Consider the following 23,591-nt stretch of genomic DNA (forward strand, 5'->3'; position numbering starts at 1 on the left):
AACTCTCAAGTGATTTTTTTTTTTTTTTTTTTTTACCATACTCGAACAAATAGGTCTATGGAGCTTACAAGTGACGAACACACATTATGAGCTCTGTTTGATTTATGCACTACATAAATATCTCTAATAGGCAAATGATTTTATTTTGGCTCCATGCATGAGGGAAAAAGATTGACTAAAATATTCTTGAACATCAATGATGCAGGCTTACGAAGATGAAGTCAGCCAGTTGATCTCCTTTCTCTTTCAAGGGAATCTAATGGCTTCTTCAAACCTGTGGAAACTCACCGGTCACATTTCACTTCAAGTTCAATGAGCCACGCTTTCAAACAAATCCTATTATTATTCACTGACTTATGACGTGATAACATCAGAATAATGTTACCTCTGGGGCCATGCGACAGACACCGAGACTCCTCTGAGAAAGCCATGGCTTTGAATAAAGAATGCCAATTGAGATCTTCAAGGCCATGTGCTGTTACCACAGAGGCATCAGTGGGTAAATTATGACCAATTTATATGTATCACAGGCCACTACACAGGTCTAATTTATGTTCAAGGGTTGCACCAGTGGACTCAATTACAAGTCAACCTGCGGTCAGAGACATACCTCAGAAGTGTGCTCTCTCCCATGATGTAAATTCATGGGAGTATAAATCCAGAAAAGATTTTTTGTACAGTGCCCACTCTTTTAGCAATAAAGCATTATGACTAAACTCCTTTGCATCATAGTCCATCCATATCAATGCTCATCCCAACTGAAACACACACAATGTAACAGATGTAAATTCTCTATATGAAGAAACTTGCCATTAAGACGTCAAAGATAAATTAAACACAGTCAGAGAAAAACAGCTGCAACAACAAACAAGCTTTTTTTCATGCTCAGAGTGCGATGATATCAGTGATGTTCCTCCTCAAGCAAGTGTGGTTCACAGCCATGTCATGTGCATATGCAGATTTGACAAACACTTCCCTCTCCTGCTCTTTATAAGGTTGAGATCGTGAGTGGTGTGAGTGGCACTGATCTTCAGTAGCTTGGCTGGACTCAGATCTCACCATGCACATCAAACTTAACATTGTGCTTCTGCTGCTTGTGCTGACTCTAGATGGGCAAGGTAAGCCAAAGTGAAGCATTATAGCTGCATCTATTTTTTTTTTTCACCTAGTGTGCTGAATCATGCCCTGTCAGACCACAATACACAAGCAATTGAAGTCGACTTGCTATTTTGCAATACACAGTGCAGGAAGGTACGCCTGCTAATTGTAATCAATATATTTTAGTCTTGTGGTGGTCTTGTAAATATGTCATGTATGTTATGCTTCTTTCAAATAATTTTCACCAGGTCACACAGCATCAATCTACGGAGGCCATGAGGCTGTGCCACATAGCAGGCCCTACATGGTCCTTCTGGAGTATTCGTGCGCCTACACACAAAAACACTGTGATGGCTTTCTTCTGGATGAGGACTTTGTGATGACTGCTGCTCACTGCAAAGCCGAGTAAGTTTGGTTTAGTTTCTTTATCTGCTGACGGGTGTGCTGCTAGGATTTCTGGGTCTCCTGATAAGATTTGACGCTCCCCAGCACATATTTTTGTAACCTATACTTTCCAAAAGATCACCTTCAGGTTCGGGCCCCCTGAAAGTTATCTGCTTTTTCCCCCTTTAACTATTGGCAAACTGTCTGATAATCTAACGGTGATACATGACATCATCTTGCTGAATAAATAAAAATGCAGAGCGTGTCTGTGATGCTTGTCTAAACCAACTGTGTGCTCGTGTAAATCTGTTTTTGCAAACAGCTTTCAAGAGTCTAACATCTATTTCAAAATAAAACATTTTACTAATTGTCATTTTGTGGGTAAAATGTTCTATCATACAAACCAACCAGATCATAAATAAACCACTGTCAACTTTGTCATGTTTGAGGCACCATTTAATTTTTATCATTTCAGAAACTATAAAGTCTTTCTGGGACTTCATAATTACCACAGCGAAGATAAGCACTTCGTATCTGTGGATGAAGTATTTCCACATGAAAACTTCTTCATTGATGACCAGGAAATAAGGAATGACATTATGCTACTTAAGGTAAAAGACAAAGAATTATCATTCACTTTAACATTTGTGTAGTTTGTAATGTGACATTTAATATAGTCTTTTTTGTGATTTCCTGACTTCATATTTCCCTTTACGTTTACTGTAACTGCTTTTTGGATGCATGTATCAAACAGAACCATAAAATATACATCACAAATATCACCGAACGAGCGGTACACAGGGACAAGAGGCGACTGCACACATGAGAGGAATCTGAATTCGTATTTTGTCTAAATGTTTGTAGCTTACTTATTTCTGTTTTTTAATCTCTCTCTCTGCCTCTAGTTGAGTTCAAAAGCAGTTTTCAGCGACAAAGTGAAACCCATTAAGCTTGCAGGCCCAGATGATCACATTCGGCCACAGGATTGCCTGGTTTCTGGCTGGGGAAGATCAAACCGGTCAAATAACCACTCATCTCCCAAACTCATGGAGGTCAATGTAACACTCGTTGATGGTCAGTACTGTGACATAACAGACGTGTACTGTACTCAAGGAGAAACCGGGCCTGCTAGAGTAAGTTCATTTATGTCAGTGTACATGGACATATATCTTCACAAGTCTCAGTCATAGTTTATCACAATCACAGAATGTCTCAGGAACTGAATGTATGTGTTTGCAGGGAGACTCTGGAGGGCCACTGGTCTGTGAAAATGGCACCGCTTATGGCATCGTGTCTGCCAGCTACGGGTCACTCCATGTTTTCACCAAGATTTCTAAATATACATCCTGGATCGAAAACATCATCTCCTCCGCAAGGAAAATTAAACGCAAATAAAAGACATATTGACAGTTGTTTGTCCAACTCACAGCATATAATTATTCTTCATAAAAAAATGAACATGTAAGCTTGTTTTTGGAGGTGAAAAACTGAATCTCTGCACTTTGACCCCTTTCATACAGTTGCAGCTGCAGCCCCCTCTGTGCTGATTCAAAAGAAAAAAAAAATCATTAAGGAATTATTATAAGGAATTATGTATATCTTTTTCGCCAAGAGAATGCTCAGGAGGAAATCTGTTGGGTTTCTTTTTTTTTTCTTCTGTAATTTGTAGAGTGTGGTCTTTACCTGCTCTACCTGTAAAGCGTCATGAGATAACTTTTGGTGTGATTTGACGCTACATAAATAAAGATTGATTGATTGATTGATATCTATCTATCTGTCTATAGAAAATAGATATTACTTAGAAATGAGACAACCAGAAAATAAAAACTGAGATGTTTTGTTGTGCTGGTGATGTAATATGGTTTTAAAGTATTTGATTATATAGTTTATTCAAGTGTTTATGAATAATACAAAGCTAAGCAACCCTTTTTAGCTCATATTTAGCAACTTGGGTTAAAAGACTTAAAATATGTAGATGGGTTGGTCAATTTGAGAAATAATCAAGCTCAGTCAAGCTTTCCATCTTGAATTTTAAATCGCTCAGATTTTCAGTCCCTCTTTTTTTCAATCCTCCTGCTATTATGGGCAACTGTCACCAAAACGTTTTTCAAGGCTAGGGCAACAACATTATTTCATCAGTCAGTATGTGTTCATACAATGCTCCTATATGTGTTCTTGATTCATATTTCCATGATGCCTTGTTCTGTAGTAGAGAATTTCTATATTTCCACTAAAATAAGACTTTTTGCTCTGTGTGTATCATCCTTCAGTATTAATAAAAGGAATTTGCTTTGCTTAAACTGTTTTTTGACTTTATTATTGTTCTGTGCCGCTCTCATCAACACTTGCACTAATTTCTTTTGCAGTGTGGATTAAAGCAACAATAAAGACAACACTGCCACCTTGTGAATGAAAATCAGTATTAACAGTGACAGACGCCATGTTGAAAAATCACCTCTTGAGCTCAAATAGAAAACTCACATCATCTCTGCTATCTTTGACAGTTGAGTTTTTTAACTTAGTCAGCTCTCTAACAAACCACCATGTGACAGAACAATAAGCTGTATTATTCAGTATAAATGATCAGGGGCCAGTGTTGAGGATGGATAGTGACAGCACCTGGGGTGGCCCTATGAAACCAAGAGCACATTTTGTGGAGCAGAACCACAAACAGAGCTTATTCAGGGGTAAAAGCACCTTCACTTGGCAAAACAAATATGAAATAATGTGTTTTCTTGGTTATGGGATGGTTCTTTTGACAACGCAGCCCACACAGCCTCTGATTCCTTAACATCTTGCTCTGAATCCGACTACAGGATGGTTTGCCGTAAAGCAGCATCTGAAATGCATTTTTCATGTACTTTAAATTACACCCTCATTTAGAATGTATTGTGACAAAGAGTGGAGGCTGCTGGTTTTATTTTCTGTTAAACTGCTTCACAATACATTCACCAGGAAACTGTGCACAACACAAAGTATTAAGCCTGTAAATCCTTTAGGAGCAGCACTGTACAAGGGGTGATGGTATTCACACATATTCTGAATGAGTTTATTGGTCAAGTCAATGGTAACTAATTGAAACATCACAACGGTCTCAGTGGTTTTGGGCCCAGACATCCCCAACATGCTCCTGTCTCATGAAACTTCAAGAACCCATTGGTCATCAGTGACTGGTTGGTGCTGTCCCCAGGGCTAGAACAAAACTACAACCCCCTTAGCTTACCATAGAACTTTAATTTTGCACTGTACACTTCGCCACGTAATGAAACATTTGCACTTTTTAACGTTTGTAATAATTGTATTTTTGTTGCTGTGTATGAAATGTGCTGCATAAATAAAGCTGCCTCACTTTGTCTTGTGTAAAAGATGTGTAGCTGACAAAGATTTTATGCACCGAAACATGGGACAGATATTTGTGATGATTTTTTTATTTCAGAAAAATACAAACATGAAATTATAGCATGCTTAAAAAAAAAAAACAAAAACAAACAAACAAAAAAAAAAATACAAAATTAACATGAGGAGAACTTTTGTACTATCCGAACACTTGCTGAGAAAACTTGGACAGATTTGGTCTGATTTACAGTCACCTGTCACAGTGCTGAAAATGTGAGTAGCATCTAATTTTGAAACAAAAGGTACAATCTCTTGATGTACAGACGATTAAGCAAAATCTCTGTAGAAACTAAATGGCTTGAGAAGGAAGCACTGTTTTTAATCGCTTGAGGAGGGTTAAGATAATCAGCCGAAAGGCCTGTGCTCCATTGAAGAATGACTGTATTTATTCTGTAGAATATAAACTGTTTACTTTTTATCCAACTTTCTCTTGACACAATGTGCTAACAAAAACAGCAATGTTACCGTTCCTTAAGATTCAACCACCCTTCGGGACACAGACACTTCAAAATTCAAAAAAGGTGTATCCATTTTCTAGTTATACATTCCCTTCCTGCATGGCCCTGTCTAAATTTGTGTATGCAGATCTCCAAGTGAGACAAAGTGCACTTATTGTAATAGAAATCAAAATGGGTTCTCTTCAGATCAATTGCAAAACGAGAAGACTCGATGGAAAACAAAAGCTACATCAAAAATAAAACTTGGAAAAAGACCAGCCAAGACGGCTTGGCGTGCAAGCCGGCCCTCGCCTGAACTTATCCAGGACTGCTCTTACCTACATAAATGGTTTAACATAATGATTTTTCAACATTAGGTGCAGTAGGTTCTGCACCGCTATGAATTCCAGCGAGGTCTGCTGTCATCAGAATGGGCTGCGGATCAGGGGAGTAGTAAGGGTGTAGCCTGGATAACAGAGATCCACCAAGCCGGGCTACCAACCACTATCATCACCTATGGGGTGATATCAGAGAGACAAAATTAGATAAGATGATTGGGACCACATGCAAAGGTAAGGAGCTTCTTGAAGAAGCCTTGCTAATAAACATTTTTGTAGACTGTCACTTCTTTTTGGTAGCAGGTTAACTGGATAATTTGAAGTCAGTGAGAACTACTCCATGATGCGAATACCAATGTAAAGAAACTGCTGCTAGGAGCGAAATGATTGCCTCTAAACTAATACTAATGTTAAGAGTCTCTTACAGTCTTAATGTGAAAACAGACATTCATTGCTGCAAGACTGACACTGATAGAGACTTTTACATCTGACATAAGTCAATACACCATCAGACATTTAAAAAAAAAATCAATGAAGTGCTGTTGTTCCTCCATTGTGTGCATGTTCTTCTCCTGTAATAATAAAGAGCAGCTATTTCCTACTTAGACAACCAAGCCTCAAAAGGAGGGAATAGTACCAGGAAAACACTGCATCAAGTGCTAAGATCTATGTAAAGCAGGGTTCCTACCATTTCTACATCTACCTACCTAGCTTAATAACTGCACTGGTTGGGAGGAAACAAAATATTTTGGGATTTTTTTTTTTAAACTACCAAAAGGGGAACCCAGGGGAAGGCTAAACATGGAGTTTTTGCAGACTGTTATCAGCCTACCTTTGAAACCCCATTGTAGTAGAGTGCTAAACTGGGCCATCAACATATTGTTTCTTCCAACATATTTCAACTACAGGAGGCCTCATTGGGCGTCAATGACCACAGCACCACCCCCTGTTCAAAAAAGAAAAAGCCCTTTGATTAATGAAGTTCCAGGGTCTGCAGGGTCTCTGGGCGGAGGAAGGAGGTCCGACTTGATCCAGCGCTGGAAAAATAAAAATCCTGAAAAACCTGGCCTGATTAAAGGCATGTGTTTGGATGCCAATGCTGCTTTTAGAACTCAGACTATATATTTATTTCAACCAAATGTAAGGAGATTATGAATTAAAATATGCCCTGTCTAGGCAACCCTGCATCTTTCACCTGGTGCAACCAGACTCAAGACCATGCAAGAGGGAAAAGCCAGCCCGATGACAAAACCACTCCATTTAAAATACTAACAAAACCATCTCTTGACTGAAAAGAATAAAGGGGATTAATCCAATCAGTAGTTAACAGGCTGCGGCTCATCAAGCTCCGGGTCGACTGCATATTGTTAACTAAAGGTGTTTATACTGAGTTCAGAAGCCTCACCGTATCTATCATGGCTGTCTCTGTACAAACCTCCTGAGCGGGGTCCAAATCCTCCTGGGTTTCTGGAAACCCAAACAACATAAGGAAAAGGTTCAGTAAAGATTCAAAGTGAGTGAAACTTCATTTTCATCAACAACTACACTACTATCAATGCCTTGTATATCAAGCTAAGAAGTTGAAGCAATGTATGAGGTAAACAATATTTAATAATAATAATAATAAAAAAATAATAATAATAGTAATAATAATAATACATTTTATTTGTAATGCACTTTACATTTAACAATCTCAAAGTGCTACAGAGAGAAAGAAAAAAGATTAAAAGGATCAATGAAATGTTAATATTTTATAAATTGACCATCAATCTTGAGCCTGTGAGACTATTTTTGCCAGGAGTTATATTTCAAGATTCAGTGTTCACCTGTCTCTGCTGTAGTAGGGTCGGTCCTGGTAGTTTCCACTTCTGCTGTCGAATCTTGACGGACCTTAAATCAGAATTGATAATTAAGTGCACAGCTACAAATGAGTTAAATTTATAGTCAGGTGTTTCATTTAACAGTGTTACAAAAAGAGCAAACACAACATGCCTTGTGAATAGCCACGGCCACCTCCTCTTCCACCACCACCTCTTCCCCAGTTGGGATAATATGTTCCGCCTCCACTTGAACCTCCTCGGTAACCTCCGCCTGAACGACCGCCGCTGCCTGACTTGCCGGCCTGGTCCACACGGATCTGCCTGCCATCAAGAGACTACAGAGAAACCAAAAGATGAAGAGACAGGGGTGCAAGAGGAAGACCATAAATAAGAGGAACATGTATTATCCCAATCATTACTTTTGAGGATGTTCAGAGTTTCAGCATCTTTGAATATACATTTTCAGAAAAAAATGATTAGCTAATTCTTTAAGACCATTAGACATTACCGAATACCTTAAGAAAGCAAAGGCTTAACAAAACCATCAATTACCTTGCCATTCAATGCAATCATGGCATCCTTGGCTTCATCTGGATTCTCAAAGGTGACGAAACCAAAGCCACGGGACCTCTGAGTCTCCCTGTCCTTGATAACAACAACTGGAAAATAAACTTTAGTCAGTGAGTGGTAGCTGGCTCATGTTGGCATAACGTTATACAAAAATACTGTATTTCCCCAATTAATCGCCTGGCCGCAAATAGCCGCACAATAACTGTGCGGCACTTCCGTTTTCTGTTAAAATAAGAGAGCTAGCTAACGTTAGAAAAAAGGGTGTACCGTAATCTTAAGTCGACAGACTGTAAATATGTTGGACAGTAAATGTTATCACAATAATGGCCTGGTGCAGGTCTGTGCAAAAATAAAGGCCTGCAGCGAATAGCCGCCTGGTTCTTTTAAACGCCCGGGGTCCAAGTTGATTTTGCGTATTAAACGCCCGGGCTATTAATTGGGGGAAATACGGTAATCAGGTTAATGCTTCCCATAAGTCAATATTGGTTCAACTTGCCTTCAGATATCTGACCGTATTTGGAGAACACATCCTCCAGAGACTGTTCAGTGGTGTCGAAGCTGAGGCCACCAACAAATAACTTCCCCTCGTCAGAAGACATGATTGATTTCACCTGTAATTATAAAAACGGGGTGGGGGGTGGGGTGTTACCATCATGCAATTACAGTTGCAAGCGAGTCATACTTAGCTTAATTTTTTAGTCATATTATCAGCAGGGAGTGAGCGGCGTTAGCTTCTTGCTTTTCCCTGTACGCCAGGCAGAAATTCAACCCCCCCCCAGCCCCCCCTTTGTTCCTACATTGTTCATCTTCATCAGGGATAATGGCGCTGTATGTCTAGCTAGCTCCCTCCCTGGTCAAAAAAATGCTAGTCGCAATAGAGAAACGAGGGATGACGAGGGAAAATCACGATGCTTGAGGTTAATGGCACAAACAAAAGCGCTGCAACATTGCTAAGCCACGACGGAGCGGGGCCGCGGTCCGGCGGGGAGATGCTAACGCCATAGCACCTGGCCTTCTCAGGCGCACTGCGCCTCGTGACGGCAAACAAACGCTTCAGTGTGCGAGCACTTCGTGATTTTCTGTTTCCATTTGCACCTATACAGACAAGAAAAATTTTCAACAAATAAATGTGAGGTGAAGCTCATAATTACCGACGGGAACCTCCGCTGAAACTGGACGGCACACTACCTGAGGCTGGAGCGACGACAGGAAGAGGGCTGTTATCCGTTTCCGTCACGGCTTCCACAATGGCGGACTGAATACATTTTGGTAGCTACCAGGAAGCCTGAACTGCACGAGGAAATGAAGACGGCCACTGAGCTATAATAAAAATCAGAAATAATATAAATTTATAGCTTATAATTTAAAAATCACGTAAACGTAAAAATATCGTAGATCAGTTATAGGGACAGATGACCACATAGTTGACGTTTTGCGGCAATGGCGCCACCCTTTGGTGATATCAAAGCGCAAATAGAATGATGCCTGGTTATAGTAAATTGAGACATTTTATTTCAAAAGGATAGCATTTTCATTTACCAGTTTTATTTATTTATTCATTTATTTTTTGTGAGTTCAACCCTTTAGGTTATGGAGCCGAAATATTTTTATTTATTAATGAAAGGTTTGTAAACATACAGATAAAACAGACCTGTAGTTTGTGTCTGTTGGGTACAATGGAGTTCTACTGGAGCCACACACCACCAGGAAATAGTTTTCTGACAGTGTCATTATTAGGACAACAAAACCCACATTCTTGTTTACTGTTGTTACCGTCACTGCACACTGTTTTGGAACTATTGTTGATGTATTGCATTATCCATTGACTGCCACACTCATTTATCTACTGCATCAACAGTGTCTTGTTTATGTACATAGTGCAGTCAGTTCTCCTGTCCATCTATCCGTCCTATTGTATTTCATTTATTTTTATTTCAATGTATTTTTCTACTGCACAAACTAACAGGCTTTACACCTGCTTTAGACTAATGTGTAATGTCCAAAACATTATTTCATGCTATTTTGCTGTAGGCTACAAATATGGTGTGTATTTCTAATTTCCAGTTTGGACTGAGTGTATTTCCCACATTGTGTGTATTTATTGCACTAAGCTACTGGATGCTTAGATGTCCTCTAGGACCAGTAAAGTGTCTATCCATTCCCATCTACCCTTTCAAAAGCATGTACGGATATATCTGAACTTACAAGGTGAAATCATTTCCAGACTCAGTCTTTAACAAATAATTTGTCTCATAGTTTTTCATTATGACTGTAAATTAAGGTGTGCTTCATTGTGATGAGGGGGAAATCCTTCTTCCATCACAAATCCTCATCACCATGCCCATGATCATACAGACAATGCACAGATAATGATTAAATCCCTATAAAAGTTACTCAAAATGCATGCCATATCTGTTGTATCATGTCATCAGTGTGGGTAAAGGAATTTTATGGGAAGACATTACAATACTGACAATTGTAAATCTAATCAGTCTTTTCTTGTTTTAAAAAAGTTAGAATATTCAGTTAATTTGCATCCAAAGCACAACCAGGCAGACCTGTACATCAAGTTCAGATTTTTAGCAGACAGAGCAGCATCTGCATTGAAGATGCAAAGCCAGCTTGTAAAATTAGTGAAACAGATGACCGGCAAACTGCAGCCTGAAGAGAGAGCGGCAGTTTCCAAACCACTTCAGAAACAATTCAAAACATTTAGCATGGGCCAAAGAGTAACAAAATTAATGTCACTACTGTGGGCAGGTAGAAAGCTTTGTTTAATGATGAAAGTTTAAACATTGTCATCTCATCGGGGAGAATATAAGAACTGACAGATGCACAAGAGGTTATTACACCAGTCAATGCATTTACTCAAACATGGTGGAAATTTTCAGGCACGGGGATGTTTTGCCTGTCAACTAAAAGTGAAACATCCCCAGTTTTTGTAGTATTTGCTTCAATCAACTACCCACTGAGTAAAGATAAGAACCACATCACTTTGCAGAGGCATGGCATGTCTTCTGGCTCAAAGATGTGAAAGAGGATCCGTTTTCAAGTAGGACGATGAAGCTGCCCTCTACAGTTACCCACTACCTCAACTCAACTAAGAATCAATGGATATATTTGAAAGGAGAAAAGGTGAAACATATTCTGACCTTATAAAAACACTTCTCTCAAACAATGCTTGAATAATGTGGAATCTCAAATTCTGCTCAGACTGGTACAATCAAGGCCAGACGGAATGCAAGCTGTGATTAAAGCAAACAGTGGACACAAAAATATTAGGCTACAAGTCCCTGTTCAATGTAATGCAAGTGCCTGTTAAACAATCTAGGTTAAAGAAGAAAACACATGGTGTCACAGAACTTTGGTGTAGCATCATTTAACTTGATAAAACATGAAATCCTGTAACCTGCACCTGTAAATCCAGACCAGTTCTTTCATTTCACAGCCAAGATGCCATGTGCTTTGCCAAACCCCTGAATGAGAAAACCGGCGTCACTGCCACTTGGCTTTGATCACCAGTTAGCAGAGGTGAAAACAAGTGAAACATGCTGTTCGTAGGTATGAACTGTGACAACATACTGAATGATGGTATTCTAAAGGATAGCATAGATCAATTTTTGGGTCACAAGCTGGAGGACAGAGGAGCAAGGAGACAAGACAAAGTAAGCCAATGGGAAGCACCCAGGGAGCTGTGGTCAAACTGTGGGAGACTCCTGGAAGTGCTGGGAGAGGCATGATGTCTGACCACACCCCCGCTCTGTTGTTGAACCAACTGTGCAGCCTCTGAAAATTAATTAACATTTACCATAACATTGTATACATTTCTTGGATTTGCTGAATGGTTGCAATGCCACTCTGGGAATTTCACCCTAAGAGTAACCAACAAATACACAAGTTCTTTGTCAAAGAAGGAGCAGAGACAAGTTTCCAGTTCCAGAGAAGAATAAAATTTATTTGATATTCAGAAAACTCAATAAGTTGATTGTTGCCTGGTGTATCAGAGCTGCAAAAGAGGCCAGGTTAAAAAACAGACTTACAAATACTGTATCTTTAATTTTTTTAGAATATAATGTTAACAGTAGAAGAGAGGATGCCAGGGACACCCATAGGAGAAGGGGGAGGGCAGGGGGTCCCAAAGTGCTTCACCATCACCAGTATTACCATTAACACACAGCTGCTCATACTCACACTGCAAGACGAGCCATACAAGGGTTGGGAGGACACAAAACAACATGCAATATGGGACCCAAGGAAAAGGGAAACCCTCATTCAGTGATCAACCACCTGCATGGATATAGCAGCCCAACCAACTTGTAACTGGCACCAACAAGAAATCTAACAGTGAAAACCTCTGCACCTCAGTTGTGAACGGCACCTGCAAAGACACCAGGGAAATGCTTAACATGGAAAGAACACATACAGAAAAAACTTTAAAATGGCTACCTTAGTTTGACATTCATCTCCCTCAAACAAACATCAGTCAGGGAAAAAGTGAGACAACAACTCTACCCGCTCTTTTAAAGGAGACTAGGAAGTTAATGAGTGTCACCTGTTCTCGATCAGGGCGATTACAAGATGGGGCAAAATGTAAGGGAGAGGCTCATCCGGGCAACAACAAGTACAACTACAGTTCCATATCATAGCAATGTCAATTACAATCAGACTATATAGCCAACATAAAGAATATTTAGAAATACTGACTAAGAAATAATTACTCTAACTTCTCAATAACTAAAGGTACATAATGAAAGAAGCCAATTAGACTAATTATGTGGGCTAGATCATGGGAACAACTTTAATTACAAATATTTTCACATGTAGGGCAAATAGCTTCTATCACATTGCTACCCACAGTAAATAAAGCATTCAAGTGTATCAGGGACTGAACCAGGACACCTACAATGACATCTGACAACTGGTCTACCTCTTCAGCCATGCCACCCCTCAGGAGCTGGTAGACAGGAAGACCTGCACAAACAGGTGGAGCATGACGCCAGCAAGCTCAAGGATTGTGAGGAAGGAGGAGCTTCTGAAAGAACCGGAGAAGGTAAGAGAAAAGCTCCATGGTAAGAATCCCATGGACCTGTCCAAGTTGTCAAGGAAGTTATGGGCCTGTGAGATGAAAGAGCAACTCCACCAAATAAAGGGGAAGGAGGCCATGAAACTCAAGGCCTGTTCCATCAAAAATTGGAGGAGCTGAAAGTGCTACAGCAAAAGATGACCAGGAATACACAGGAGCTTGCGATTATGCTGAAGACAGGGCCAAAGGACAGCGGGAAGCCGTCCACCAAAAAAGGGAATGTTCCTTCCAAGGACCAAGGGGATTCATAGAAAAAATGCATCAAGAGAAGGCCTTGAACAAGGAGCAGCAGACTGTCATGAAATCTTCAGGCAGAAATGGATTTATTCCAATTTTTTCAGTGTAAAAAATATGCAAACCATAATGATAATGATATAAACATGCTACCCTATACTTAACCTGACCCTAATTCTAATATAACTTGAATCAATAAGCCAAAATTTGTCTTTGCATTTGTGAGAAGCAGCAAAAATTGTCCCAACTCTGTTGGTTAAAAATGTGTTCTGGTCCTCACTAAGTAGCAAATACAGGAACACACACACAAACATGCACACACAAAACACAAGTTATTTGAAACTTCAACTATGTGCAGCTGTAACTTAACCTGGTCATACAGCTGTATCACATAACCTTTCTGATACAGCACAATTAAATTCTATTTTCAAGTAAAAAATAAACCAAACATTTGAGGAACGTGCTTGTATTTTGAGAAGTTCAAGTGCAAGCAGGTTTCTCAGTTTTTTTTTTTTTTTTTTTTTTTTTTTTTATTCTTACATTTGACTTGAAAATAGATTTCAGTAGACATACTCACCCTTAAGGACGAGTGTTATAGAAGCAGCTTCAAAATGGGCCCCCTTCCTGTTGCTTGGCCACTTATCCTCCTCAAAATTGTTAGGGTCATGCTTGAGAATGCAGAGGCTGAGTAGAGGACACATACTGTTAATCTTCACATCGCTGAGGCTGACAATTGTCACAGCTTAGAGAATTTACTCTTTAATGTCACAAGCTCGGAAAATCAACTCAGCCTATGCTGGCACCAGTTTTAGGCCTCATACATACCTGGTCAAGGCTGTAAACGGATCAGATGAATTGAAGTAACCTTGTAGTCACAAGGCAGAGTCATTCTCATCCAGGACTGCGCTCAACCTGAGTGAGAGACAAGAGCATTCGTTTCAAAAACACACCAATTCAGGGGAATGAAATGGCACAAACAGTCATGTAGTTGAATAACAATAATCTATAGTATTGGGACAAAGTATAGAGTAATGGTCAGGAATAATAAGTATCAAGAATAATAAGGACCAAAACAATTATTGTTACAAATCAATTTGTAGAGTTAAACACGCTGAAACCAATTAAAATCACAGTGCACCAAAGAGATACATTTGACACGCAAAGAAAAAAAATGTGAGAGCTTTCTCCACCTTATGATAAGGACAACTTAGGAATCAACAGGACAACCATTAAGTGTTGGGTGAGTTTCAGACATGAGGTGGGGTCAAAACATGTGTAAAACAGGCTTTTACAGTATGGGTAAATTTTGAGAAAATTGTAGATGGTGGAAATTTCCAGAGCTCCTTGCAATCTCTAAAGGCTCCTGCCCTATTCCCTATTTTTTTTTTTTTTTTTTAATGAGGCCCCAGTATGTGCTACTGGACGACATTTCTTTGGGAATTGGGCTGTAACAGCCAAGGTCTGGCGAGAAGTAACATCATTATTTAGACAAAGTGGAAAGAGGTACACAGGAGATTAAAAAAAAAAATGGGACATCAAAATGAGAACTATTTGAGGAATGCGAACAGGATAGCAAAAATCGTTACCTCACATTACTGGCCTATCTCCAATTATGAACTAGCCAAGAGCAGCTTTCGCCAGAGACCAGAGGATTCACGTGTCGGTAGGCCCAACACTTCATTCTCCAAGGACTTTGTTGATTTCCAAAACGATAGCAGCCAGAGCTCTTGGGTGTAATGAAGCATTATAACAGAACCAGCAGCAGCACCAGTAGAACATTTCAGTTTCTAGCAGCCCACCCTCACTGTCCAACTTAGCCTTAGCAGACCAATTACCTTGGAAGATTATTTTACAATCCCCAAATGACCAAACCCAGAAATGCTTTTCCTCAAAAACATTCAAACACCCTTATGAGATCCCACATTTAATGACCTCTGTCCTTCACTAAAAGCAACACTAATTTATCCCATTATATTCTGAGCAAATTTATATTGTCAAAGCATCACAGTTCAACTGGGGGTCTTTCTTTTGAAGGCACAAGAAATGAGAACAATTTCATCTGGCAGTTTTAATAGGGCTTCATGAAGCCAGAATAAACAACAAAAATGTATTGGTTACACAAAACAGAGCACATTGCTTTAAGTGACATTTTCCTTGATGTGGTGGACTTAGAAGAGTGGTCCAGCTGTTGCTGACTGCAGTTTTCTGCAGTCAGCACCTTCTACCAACATTTTAAAGAGCCAAGATGTTTTTAAAGGGGCTAGAAAGCACTTAATTTGACCTAGGAATGACAGCACACTTTATTGATAGGCTTAACAGCCCTGTTTTCCTCATGTTAAGATAATTTTGGGCTATTGTGTCCTCATGACCAGTCTGAATGGCAAGAGTAATCAGTCCCTTGCTGGTTAAATAAACCACTGCCTGGCAGTTTGGTTCAAAGGAAAGTTGCAACACGGGGGATCAGAAAGCTTAAGTCTGCAGTTATTTAACCTCATTTCCACATATAGATTGTTGCCATCTAATATTAGCTAAAACTAATAAACTGACTTAAATTGGATGAGGAAATCATGCTAACACCTGCTCCTATCATCTTCATGAAAATCCAAATGAAAATATGCATCTGAGAGTACCTTGCTGACTTTATTAGTTTATTTTGAGAGAATCATTCATTTTCAGCTGAATGGTGGTTTGTCTAACAGAGCCAAAAACAAATTTATGGCAATGTCAAAATAGCATTTTGATATTTTGTTGACCAAGTCTACAAACCTTCACTATTTTTGGAACAAATACTTGTCATTCTTAAATAATAGTTGATAGCTAAAGCACATCATCTGAGTGTCTGTTCTGGCCATCAGAGCTGGCTATGAGATGTAGCAACCAAAAGAGACCCATATCAATTAAATATGTCAGCTATTCCATAATTTACCACCCAAACTCTAATTCAAATTGTTTCAAGAGTTTGAGGGAAAGCTTTCAGGACTGCTGTATCTCAAAGCCCAATGTTATGGCATCAAAAATAAGCATAAAGTATTAACCAATATGTAAGTTAAAATGCATGATTGTTTATCATTGCTATCTAGCCCCTTTAACAAGTCAGTTAACTTGATTGTATTATGACTAGTTACAAATGTTAAGCAACATCATGCAAGAAATTCTGCTAGATATCAGCGCTCCCAGGAAGAATTAAACCCTCTTCACAAAAAGAATGCATTACAGAGCTGAAGGGACATTGGCATAGACCTTACGGGTATAATCACAGCTTGTAAAGCTTCATGACAAGGTTTAACAGATATCAATTGTTTTTTTCCCCAGAGGGCCACAATTCACTACCAATTCCAAAGGCGAAGGTTTTATAAATTGTTGAGATTTTGAGGCTACAATTTATCACCAAGACTGAGTTTGAGGTGGAAGCTATCAGGCTGTGTTGAACAGAGTCAGATCTCACCAAGCGATTCAGCAAAACAGGTGTACTGCAAATCAAGGCCTTTCTATTTTAAATTTATTTTGGATCATTGACCAGAGTTCAGTTACATATACCCAGACAGGGAAATAAGATGCAATAAATGTATTAGGCCACTAACCCAGCATAAGACAAACTACTCAATATCCTACAGGACTCTAATCTATTTGAAGAGAATACAGAACACGTCCAACACTTAAACAAAGAATTCAAGATACTGCAAAGTCTGTTGAACCATATACCATATAACAACCCCCCATCCCAAAAAAAAAAAAAAAAAAAATGGAGGAAAAAAAAATTTAAAAAAACATCAAAAAAGGTCTTCGAAGAACATCTTTTTTTAAAACAGCCAGGGGTAGAGATGATCTTGCAATCACGAAGTTTTTTGTGTTTTTACTCGTGTGGGGCTGAGGACAAGAAGTAGGCACAAGTGTAAAGGCACTGAAGCAGCATTTGGACATTTTTCCACACAGAACACTCAAAGCTTAGAACCTAAATTCTGGACTATTGCTCTATCAAGTTGTTCTCTCACAGCAATAAGGTAGCATCATGCTGGCCAATCTTAAAAGTGTGCTTTTGACTGTCTAAAAAGATAAAAACTTTATAATAACAATTTAAATTCCTGTTTCTGCTTCACTTTTTTTTTTTTGGTTAGATGGCAGTCTTTGATGTTGATTACTTTTAACATACTAATCCCAGAGCGTAGGAAATTTGGGGTTTTCAGCAGCATCTTACAGTGGCCTGATGAGGACTTTCCATATTTCAACATGGCTGCACAATAAATGGTGGAAAAACTACATAACCTACTTAGGCTTCACCACTGTGATACTCACTGTAATGGTCATAGTTGTCTCTGTATGTATCCCCAGAGCGCTCTCTATAACCTCGCTGATTCCTGAAACATAGCAGGGACAAAAGACATTTACCATAACATGTTTGCTTAGAAAAAAAAAAGATAATTAACAGAAATGAAGTCACTGCAGAAATCAGAAATCGTTGCAATCATCATGGTTGTATTAATTATCGCCCACGTAATTGGGCTACATACACACTGATCAAGTGGATATTGCATAATATTCTACTTTTTTATGTTCAGAATGACAGAAAATAACATTTTGTCATTATTATACTAAGGGTACCACCTACTTTGACATTCCAACAACTATCACAAAAAATGATTCAATACATCAGTGAGTAAATTTGTCTGCATGCAGCCAATCAGTGTACATTAGTTTTAGACTGACCGATGACTCTGCTATCAAAGACACTGAACCTCATCACTCAAGCATGGAGATAAAAATCACTTCATTGGTGTCTTGTTTACTGTGATCAATTACCTTTACCAAATAAATTCAAAACCAGAATCAGAAATACTATATTGATCCCTGAGGAAAATTTGAGTGAATTACATGTCTCTAGAGATGCTGTCACTGCCCTTTGAATCTGAAGGGCAGTAAATAAGCTTGAGACCTGAGGTATGGTGAACCCATCAGAAAACATCTGTCATTGTGACAGATTCATGCAAAAACAAAATAAGGGTAGAAAGTGTTAATAACACTTGAGCTGGAACTGTCATATACTCACCGGGCTACATCATATTGTGGTTACTTAAAATACATGTTATGGTTTAACAATTTATCCTCAACAGCATAAAGATTTGATGTTAGCAATCAGAATTACTGTTCCTTGTAGTCAAATTCTCCTGTCTACTAGCACTGCAAAAAATGTTTGAATATCCTGTCACACATAAAGTTTTGATCTTATCAACTATCTAATTAGTCTAAACCAGGGCTATTCAACTTCAGCACACAGAATTTGTTAATGAATGGCTACAGTTAACTCTTACTTTCTAGTATAATATTAATAGATCTATGATTCCATTAAATAAAATGTGCATTTCTTCCACTTCAGCAGTACCATAATAATAAATTCCAGACAGCAGCCAGTCCATACAAATAAGTAGTGCAGATAGGGCTACAAAGTTTGATACACAAATTTGGAAGTTTGGGCTATCGTTCCTTTTTTTTTTTTTTTTTTTTTTTTAATACCGTCCAATCAGGTAACTTGAGATTGCCAACAGGCGATCCTCTTGCTAGGTCACAGCATGGCCATGAAATGCTAGCATGGACAACTTAGGCTTAGTATTGAAGAAAACTGAAACATCTTATAATTGGGAATATTGTGGGTTTTACCCATACGCCAGTGATAAGCCTAAGGATATTACACAGCATGTCTGCCAGCAATGTAAAAGACGTGTGCCAGTGAAGGACATGCAGACCACTTGTTTATTTGCACACGTGGGTTCACCATTAATCAGGATCTGCAAAACTGTCCCATGCTAGCACTGCCAGAAGCACAGGTGCTATTAGCCAACATGCACCTCGCTGTCACAGTGACAAACACACGGCGCACGCCAAAGTGCTTATAGTTTGCAAAAACCTGGTTCTCAAGGATCAAGGGTAAGGCTCTCACCTGTTTCCCCTGTATCCACCACGTGCTGAGTAGTCACGGCTTCTCCTGTAGTCACCATCATCACCACCAACATAGCTCCTGTGACTGTAAGATCTATCACCAAAACTTCTGTCTTCAAAGTCGTTGTCTCTCAAACCCCTATCATACGTTCCAAAACCTAGGAGATAATGAGGCATAGACAGGTACAAATTTGACATATTAGTACTTTGGGAATTGTCATTTTGTGTAATGTCATCATTTGATTACTTTTAAGAAATTAAATTCAAATGAGCAAGATACTTCTTACATAGATAAAAGCCCCATTATGGCAGCAGTTCCTTTAAATTTATTTATCATAGCTTTTGTGCTGCCGGACAAAAAAAAATTGAACCTTAACTCTAATAATAATCTAAAATATGATTACTATTATTATTACTACTACCACAATGGATCATTTTATTGTATTATATAATTTGATACACAGGACAACTTTGATGAGATAAATATCTAAAACTACACTCATATCACAGGCCACTAATTTTAAAGACTTATTAATGACAAAGAGTGTGGACTTCATGCAAAGGAGTAACAAGCTGCACTATAAGGCCAGCCCTTAGGTCCCACATAAGCTCACCCACCTCTTCCTCTGCCTCTACCTCTGGAGAATCCGCCACCACCACGGCCGCCGGAGCCACCGCGATACCCACCAGATCGTCCTCCAGGCTTTCCTGCGTCATCTACACGGATTGCTCTGCCGTCAACAGTCTGCAAGGAAAATTTAAATATTTCAAATTTCTGTGAATCCCCATGGCTCTTTTCTTTCGGTTTCAAAATGAAATGTTGTGCGGCTCATTTCAATGCCATTTTCAAGCTATGAAATGAAACTCCTGCCTCTGCTTTTTGGCAGCGAAACCATATGCCTGACGCTTGGCTACATACGATACCCGTTCAAGAGGGTTTATTTTATCCCTATTCAACTGTGGTGCCTGGCCTTAAAATACCACCCACCCACCCACACTTTTAGGTTATTGAGAAACTTCATATGGGCTTGGCTATGTTGCAAAATGGGCCTATTAGAACAGAGAAAATAGATGATATAAAGTTAATAATTTACTCAATTAACAATATATTAACTGATAATGCAGAACACAAGAGACGTGTAATGTAAAGCCTGCTTTTTACCTGCTACACCAACTGTGTTTGTGTTGTGTGGGGTTGCGTGCCAGCCATGTTTCCCCCTGCTGTAGGGTCGCATGGCCCCATGTAGAGGGGAAAAAATAGACAAGCCATGCAAAAATAGAGGTCTGCAGCATGCAGCTTCCACGGTCAGTGTAGTGCCTTCAGATAATTATAATGGACACTTTCTACTATTTTATTTTGTTTTAATGATAATGTTATTTACTTTAATTGGTAAGTGTTCTTGCAAACCTACTTAGAAAAGGGAATGGTATAAATTCACACCAATTTTATACTTAACTCCAGTTACAGGAGGGAACTTTATCACTCACCTTTCCATTCATGCCAAGCAGTGCATCTTTAGCATCTTGAGGGTTCTCAAATGTAACAAAGCCAAATCCTCTGGACCTCTTCGTCTCACGATCTCTGACAACGTCGACTGAAATGATGATTCAAGTCAACAAAATTAAACAGTGTAGATTCAAAGAGACAATAAGTACTACTAACACTTGAACAGACTTGAGATGTCCTTGCTTTTTATTTCCATTTCCTTGCCTCTTCATAATTTGTCCGGTTTGACAAACAAACAAAAAAACATACATAACTTTCATTAGTAAGATCAACTTTCAACATCTCATGAATCAACCTCCCATCGGTCAAGTGAACTGTTCACCCAGTTGTGTAAATGATGTTCCTATGCAGAGACTTAATTTCAAATTAGAGAAATACTCACATCGACCGTGCAAATCGTAATAACATAAGCTGCAATGTTTATCATACAAGGATATTTGTTTGGTCTGTGTTTAAGTGTGTATGACTGCTTTAAAAAAATAAATAAATAAAAACCCAATCTGTGCTTGCTAGAAGGAGCGCTGGCACTCATCACACAGGAAAATCTATTTTCATGCCCAGATTACATCAAAGGGGTTTGATTCGATCAAGCTGGTGCACGCACAACAACCAGTTCAGCAAGCTTGCTGCCTGCATAATTAGCTTATTTCATTGCACAACATTAAGATAGTCTGTTGGACCTGAACAAAAGGTGTATAAAAACCACAAAACAGTAACAACAACACAATTAACTACAACCTCTCGTCAATGGAGTGTGAGCGAGAACCCACACCAGACAGATAATACACAGGCCTAAATGCAGCAGCAAAGATGGCCCAGGGCAAAACGGTGTCAAAGTAGCCCTGCACCACATGGCAAGTAGATACACAGGGTGTCAGATTATGAGCTCTGAGATCTAATATTTGATGGATCATGTAGTGGGTACTAGGGCTGAGGTGTATGAGGCCCAGGATTAAAAAGCACTGACGTATTGGATTACAAGACTAGCAAATTAGCCATATAACTACATGAGGTGTTACTGAATTTCGTGTGAAATCTTGTCTATTACAAGCAACCAACCTACCAACTTGGTAAGTTATAGCCAGGCAAACAGCAGTTTTGATTAAACAAACAAACGGTGCCATGCTATAAAAACTGTGAAGTGCTCAGTTTCCTGAACAAGCGTTAATATCACTCGCTTTCAACTCGAAACACAAGTTAAAAACAAGCTATTTGTAGAGACATCGAGGCCGTTCGGGTCCTTGACAGGTTGAGCAACATACCTTTGGTAATATTCCCATACTTGGAGAACGCGTGTTCAAGTGACTCTTCATTTGTGTCGAAGCTCAGTCCACCAATGAACAGCTTGCCTTCGTCGGACATCTTGGGTGATGCTGTTCAGATCAGCTAGTCAAGATAAAAAATAAATAAATAAATAAATAAAAACGAAAAAAAAACAAACATTAAGGAAGCTCTAGCTACGGAAGGTCCTAAAACTGTTTCAGTTTCAAACAAAGCAGTTATAATGAGTGTCCAGCTTGTAAAATGCCTTCGTCCGTCTTCCACTTATGGTTTGACCCACTGTTTTAACGTTAGCTGGGGAGACATTAACTGAGCTAGCGACAGCTGTCATGTTACCTCCCCAACTTACGATAACTAATCCTACTATTCTGTACATCTGGTCAAAATAAAACAAAGGCTTGTTAGCTAACTGAACCTCGCTTTTATTCTGCCGGTGCTTGTACGTCAAGTAAGCCCAATGGTAGCTAGCTACTCACCACGCTAACTAAACGTCAGCACGAATAAGCGATTAACGTTGCTGTTTTGTTCTACTTTAACCAGTGTATAGGCCGGACTGAATACATAACAGGGTCACCTTAATCAGAATGGAGCCGCAGTTACTTGACTTACCTAGTTTGGTATTTGGCGTCGTTTGAAGAAAACGCTGCTAAATGGGTTGTGCTACCGCTCTATTAGCTCAACAGCTAACGTTAGCCGTGATTTACTTCCTTCCTTCGTTTAAAAGCGGAAGAAGAAAAGGATGAGCAAACGGCTGCTGCTCTTTCCTCGCCCACTAGGGGGAAGCATAACCCTCTTGTCTACTTTAACTAGATGTTCTGTGTGCGTGTGCATACTGTAGTTTTGGGTGCAAGAAAAGCCTTAGTTTACTGGTGACGTTTTGCATGTAATACGTCGACCAGAAATCCGTGGAAACTTATCTGATCAGGCGCATCGAGATGTATAAAGACAAGCATGCACTAATAATCTCCTAATTTTGTGATGCAAGTACTCTTACAGAATGAAAACTATATTTTTGGTAGGCAGTGGGGATCATGAATGAACAATTACTGAGGCTACCACCAGATTTTTTTTTTTAAATTGTAGGCTATGGAGAAAATCAAGAGACTGCCTACCAACAATTAAAAAAAAAAAAAAACTGTTTTAAAACTGCAACCATGGCCTGTTCAAGTGTTCTCGCTGTAAACAATTAAGATAAGCTAGTTGAGACCACATCAGTCAGGATATAAATAGCAGTAGATACTGCTACAGTAAGCATTCTGACATCTAAGCAACCCTTTTTCTACCTCAGCACACCTCCTACACACAATGCACCTCTGGCTTCCTGTAGACCACAATTTTCCACTCTGGTAGACTCAACTTAATAGGCTTTGTTGACAGCTTTAAACAACTGTGCACAAGTGAAAGTATCAGTAAACTAGGTGGATGCTTGTTTTTAAAGCCTGCTGACTGTCATTTTGATAAAGCTAATGCTGAATGCTTGTTGAACCATATTGAATGTATCAAGTAAATTAA

General features: G+C 39.2%; 3 protein-coding genes across 7 annotated transcripts; 1 reads left to right on the top strand and 2 right to left on the bottom strand.

Moving 5' to 3' along the window:
• The first annotated feature begins 1,018 nt into the window (after positions 1 to 1,018).
• Positions 1,019 to 3,114, top strand: LOC115358012 (mast cell protease 1A). Its single transcript, XM_030049786.1, has 5 exons — positions 1,019 to 1,118; positions 1,347 to 1,503; positions 1,958 to 2,093; positions 2,388 to 2,615; positions 2,722 to 3,114. The coding sequence occupies exons 1-5, from the start codon at positions 1,061 to 1,063 to the stop codon at positions 2,875 to 2,877; spliced, it is 735 nt and encodes a 244-aa protein (XP_029905646.1). The 5' UTR covers positions 1,019 to 1,060; the 3' UTR covers positions 2,878 to 3,114.
• A 1,786-nt stretch (positions 3,115 to 4,900) lies between these two features.
• LOC115358013 (cold-inducible RNA-binding protein B-like) lies at positions 4,901 to 9,371 on the bottom strand. 4 transcript variants are annotated; one of them, XR_003928147.1, is made up of 8 exons: positions 9,195 to 9,347; positions 8,540 to 8,654; positions 8,026 to 8,132; positions 7,646 to 7,808; positions 7,480 to 7,543; positions 7,089 to 7,120; positions 6,486 to 6,599; positions 4,901 to 5,829 (listed from the first exon to the last, which is right to left on the bottom strand). XR_003928147.1 is itself a non-coding variant. In XM_030049788.1 (7 exons), exons 2-7 carry the CDS (start codon positions 8,640 to 8,642, stop codon positions 5,810 to 5,812), a joined length of 519 nt encoding a protein of 172 aa, XP_029905648.1. In that variant the 5' UTR covers positions 8,643 to 8,654; positions 9,232 to 9,371; the 3' UTR covers positions 4,913 to 5,809. The 4 variants fall into 4 exon arrangements, 3 of the variants coding, with proteins under 3 accessions (XP_029905648.1, XP_029905649.1, XP_029905647.1); XM_030049788.1 differs by lacking the exon at positions 6,486 to 6,599 and having other exon boundaries at positions 4,913 to 5,829; positions 7,059 to 7,120; positions 9,232 to 9,371; XM_030049789.1 differs by lacking the exon at positions 6,486 to 6,599 and having other exon boundaries at positions 4,913 to 5,829.
• A 2,599-nt stretch (positions 9,372 to 11,970) lies between these two features.
• LOC115357676 (cold-inducible RNA-binding protein B-like) lies at positions 11,971 to 22,835 on the bottom strand. 2 transcript variants are annotated; one of them, XM_030049284.1, is made up of 9 exons: positions 22,689 to 22,835; positions 22,061 to 22,184; positions 20,780 to 20,886; positions 19,910 to 20,036; positions 19,293 to 19,449; positions 17,654 to 17,715; positions 14,186 to 14,272; positions 13,938 to 14,044; positions 11,971 to 12,421 (listed from the first exon to the last, which is right to left on the bottom strand). In XM_030049284.1, the coding sequence occupies exons 2-7, from the start codon at positions 22,158 to 22,160 to the stop codon at positions 14,268 to 14,270; spliced, it is 558 nt and encodes a 185-aa protein (XP_029905144.1). In that variant the 5' UTR covers positions 22,161 to 22,184; positions 22,689 to 22,835; the 3' UTR covers positions 11,971 to 12,421; positions 13,938 to 14,044; positions 14,186 to 14,267. The 2 variants fall into 2 exon arrangements, with proteins under 2 accessions (XP_029905144.1, XP_029905143.1); XM_030049283.1 differs by lacking the exons at positions 11,971 to 12,421; positions 13,938 to 14,044; positions 14,186 to 14,272 and adding an exon at positions 15,660 to 17,227 and having other exon boundaries at positions 22,689 to 22,834.
• Between the last annotated feature and the right edge of the window lie 756 nt (positions 22,836 to 23,591).

Source organism: Myripristis murdjan, chromosome 4 (assembly GCF_902150065.1).
Source record: "Myripristis murdjan chromosome 4, fMyrMur1.1, whole genome shotgun sequence".
Taxonomy (NCBI): Eukaryota; Metazoa; Chordata; class Actinopteri; order Holocentriformes; family Holocentridae; genus Myripristis; species Myripristis murdjan.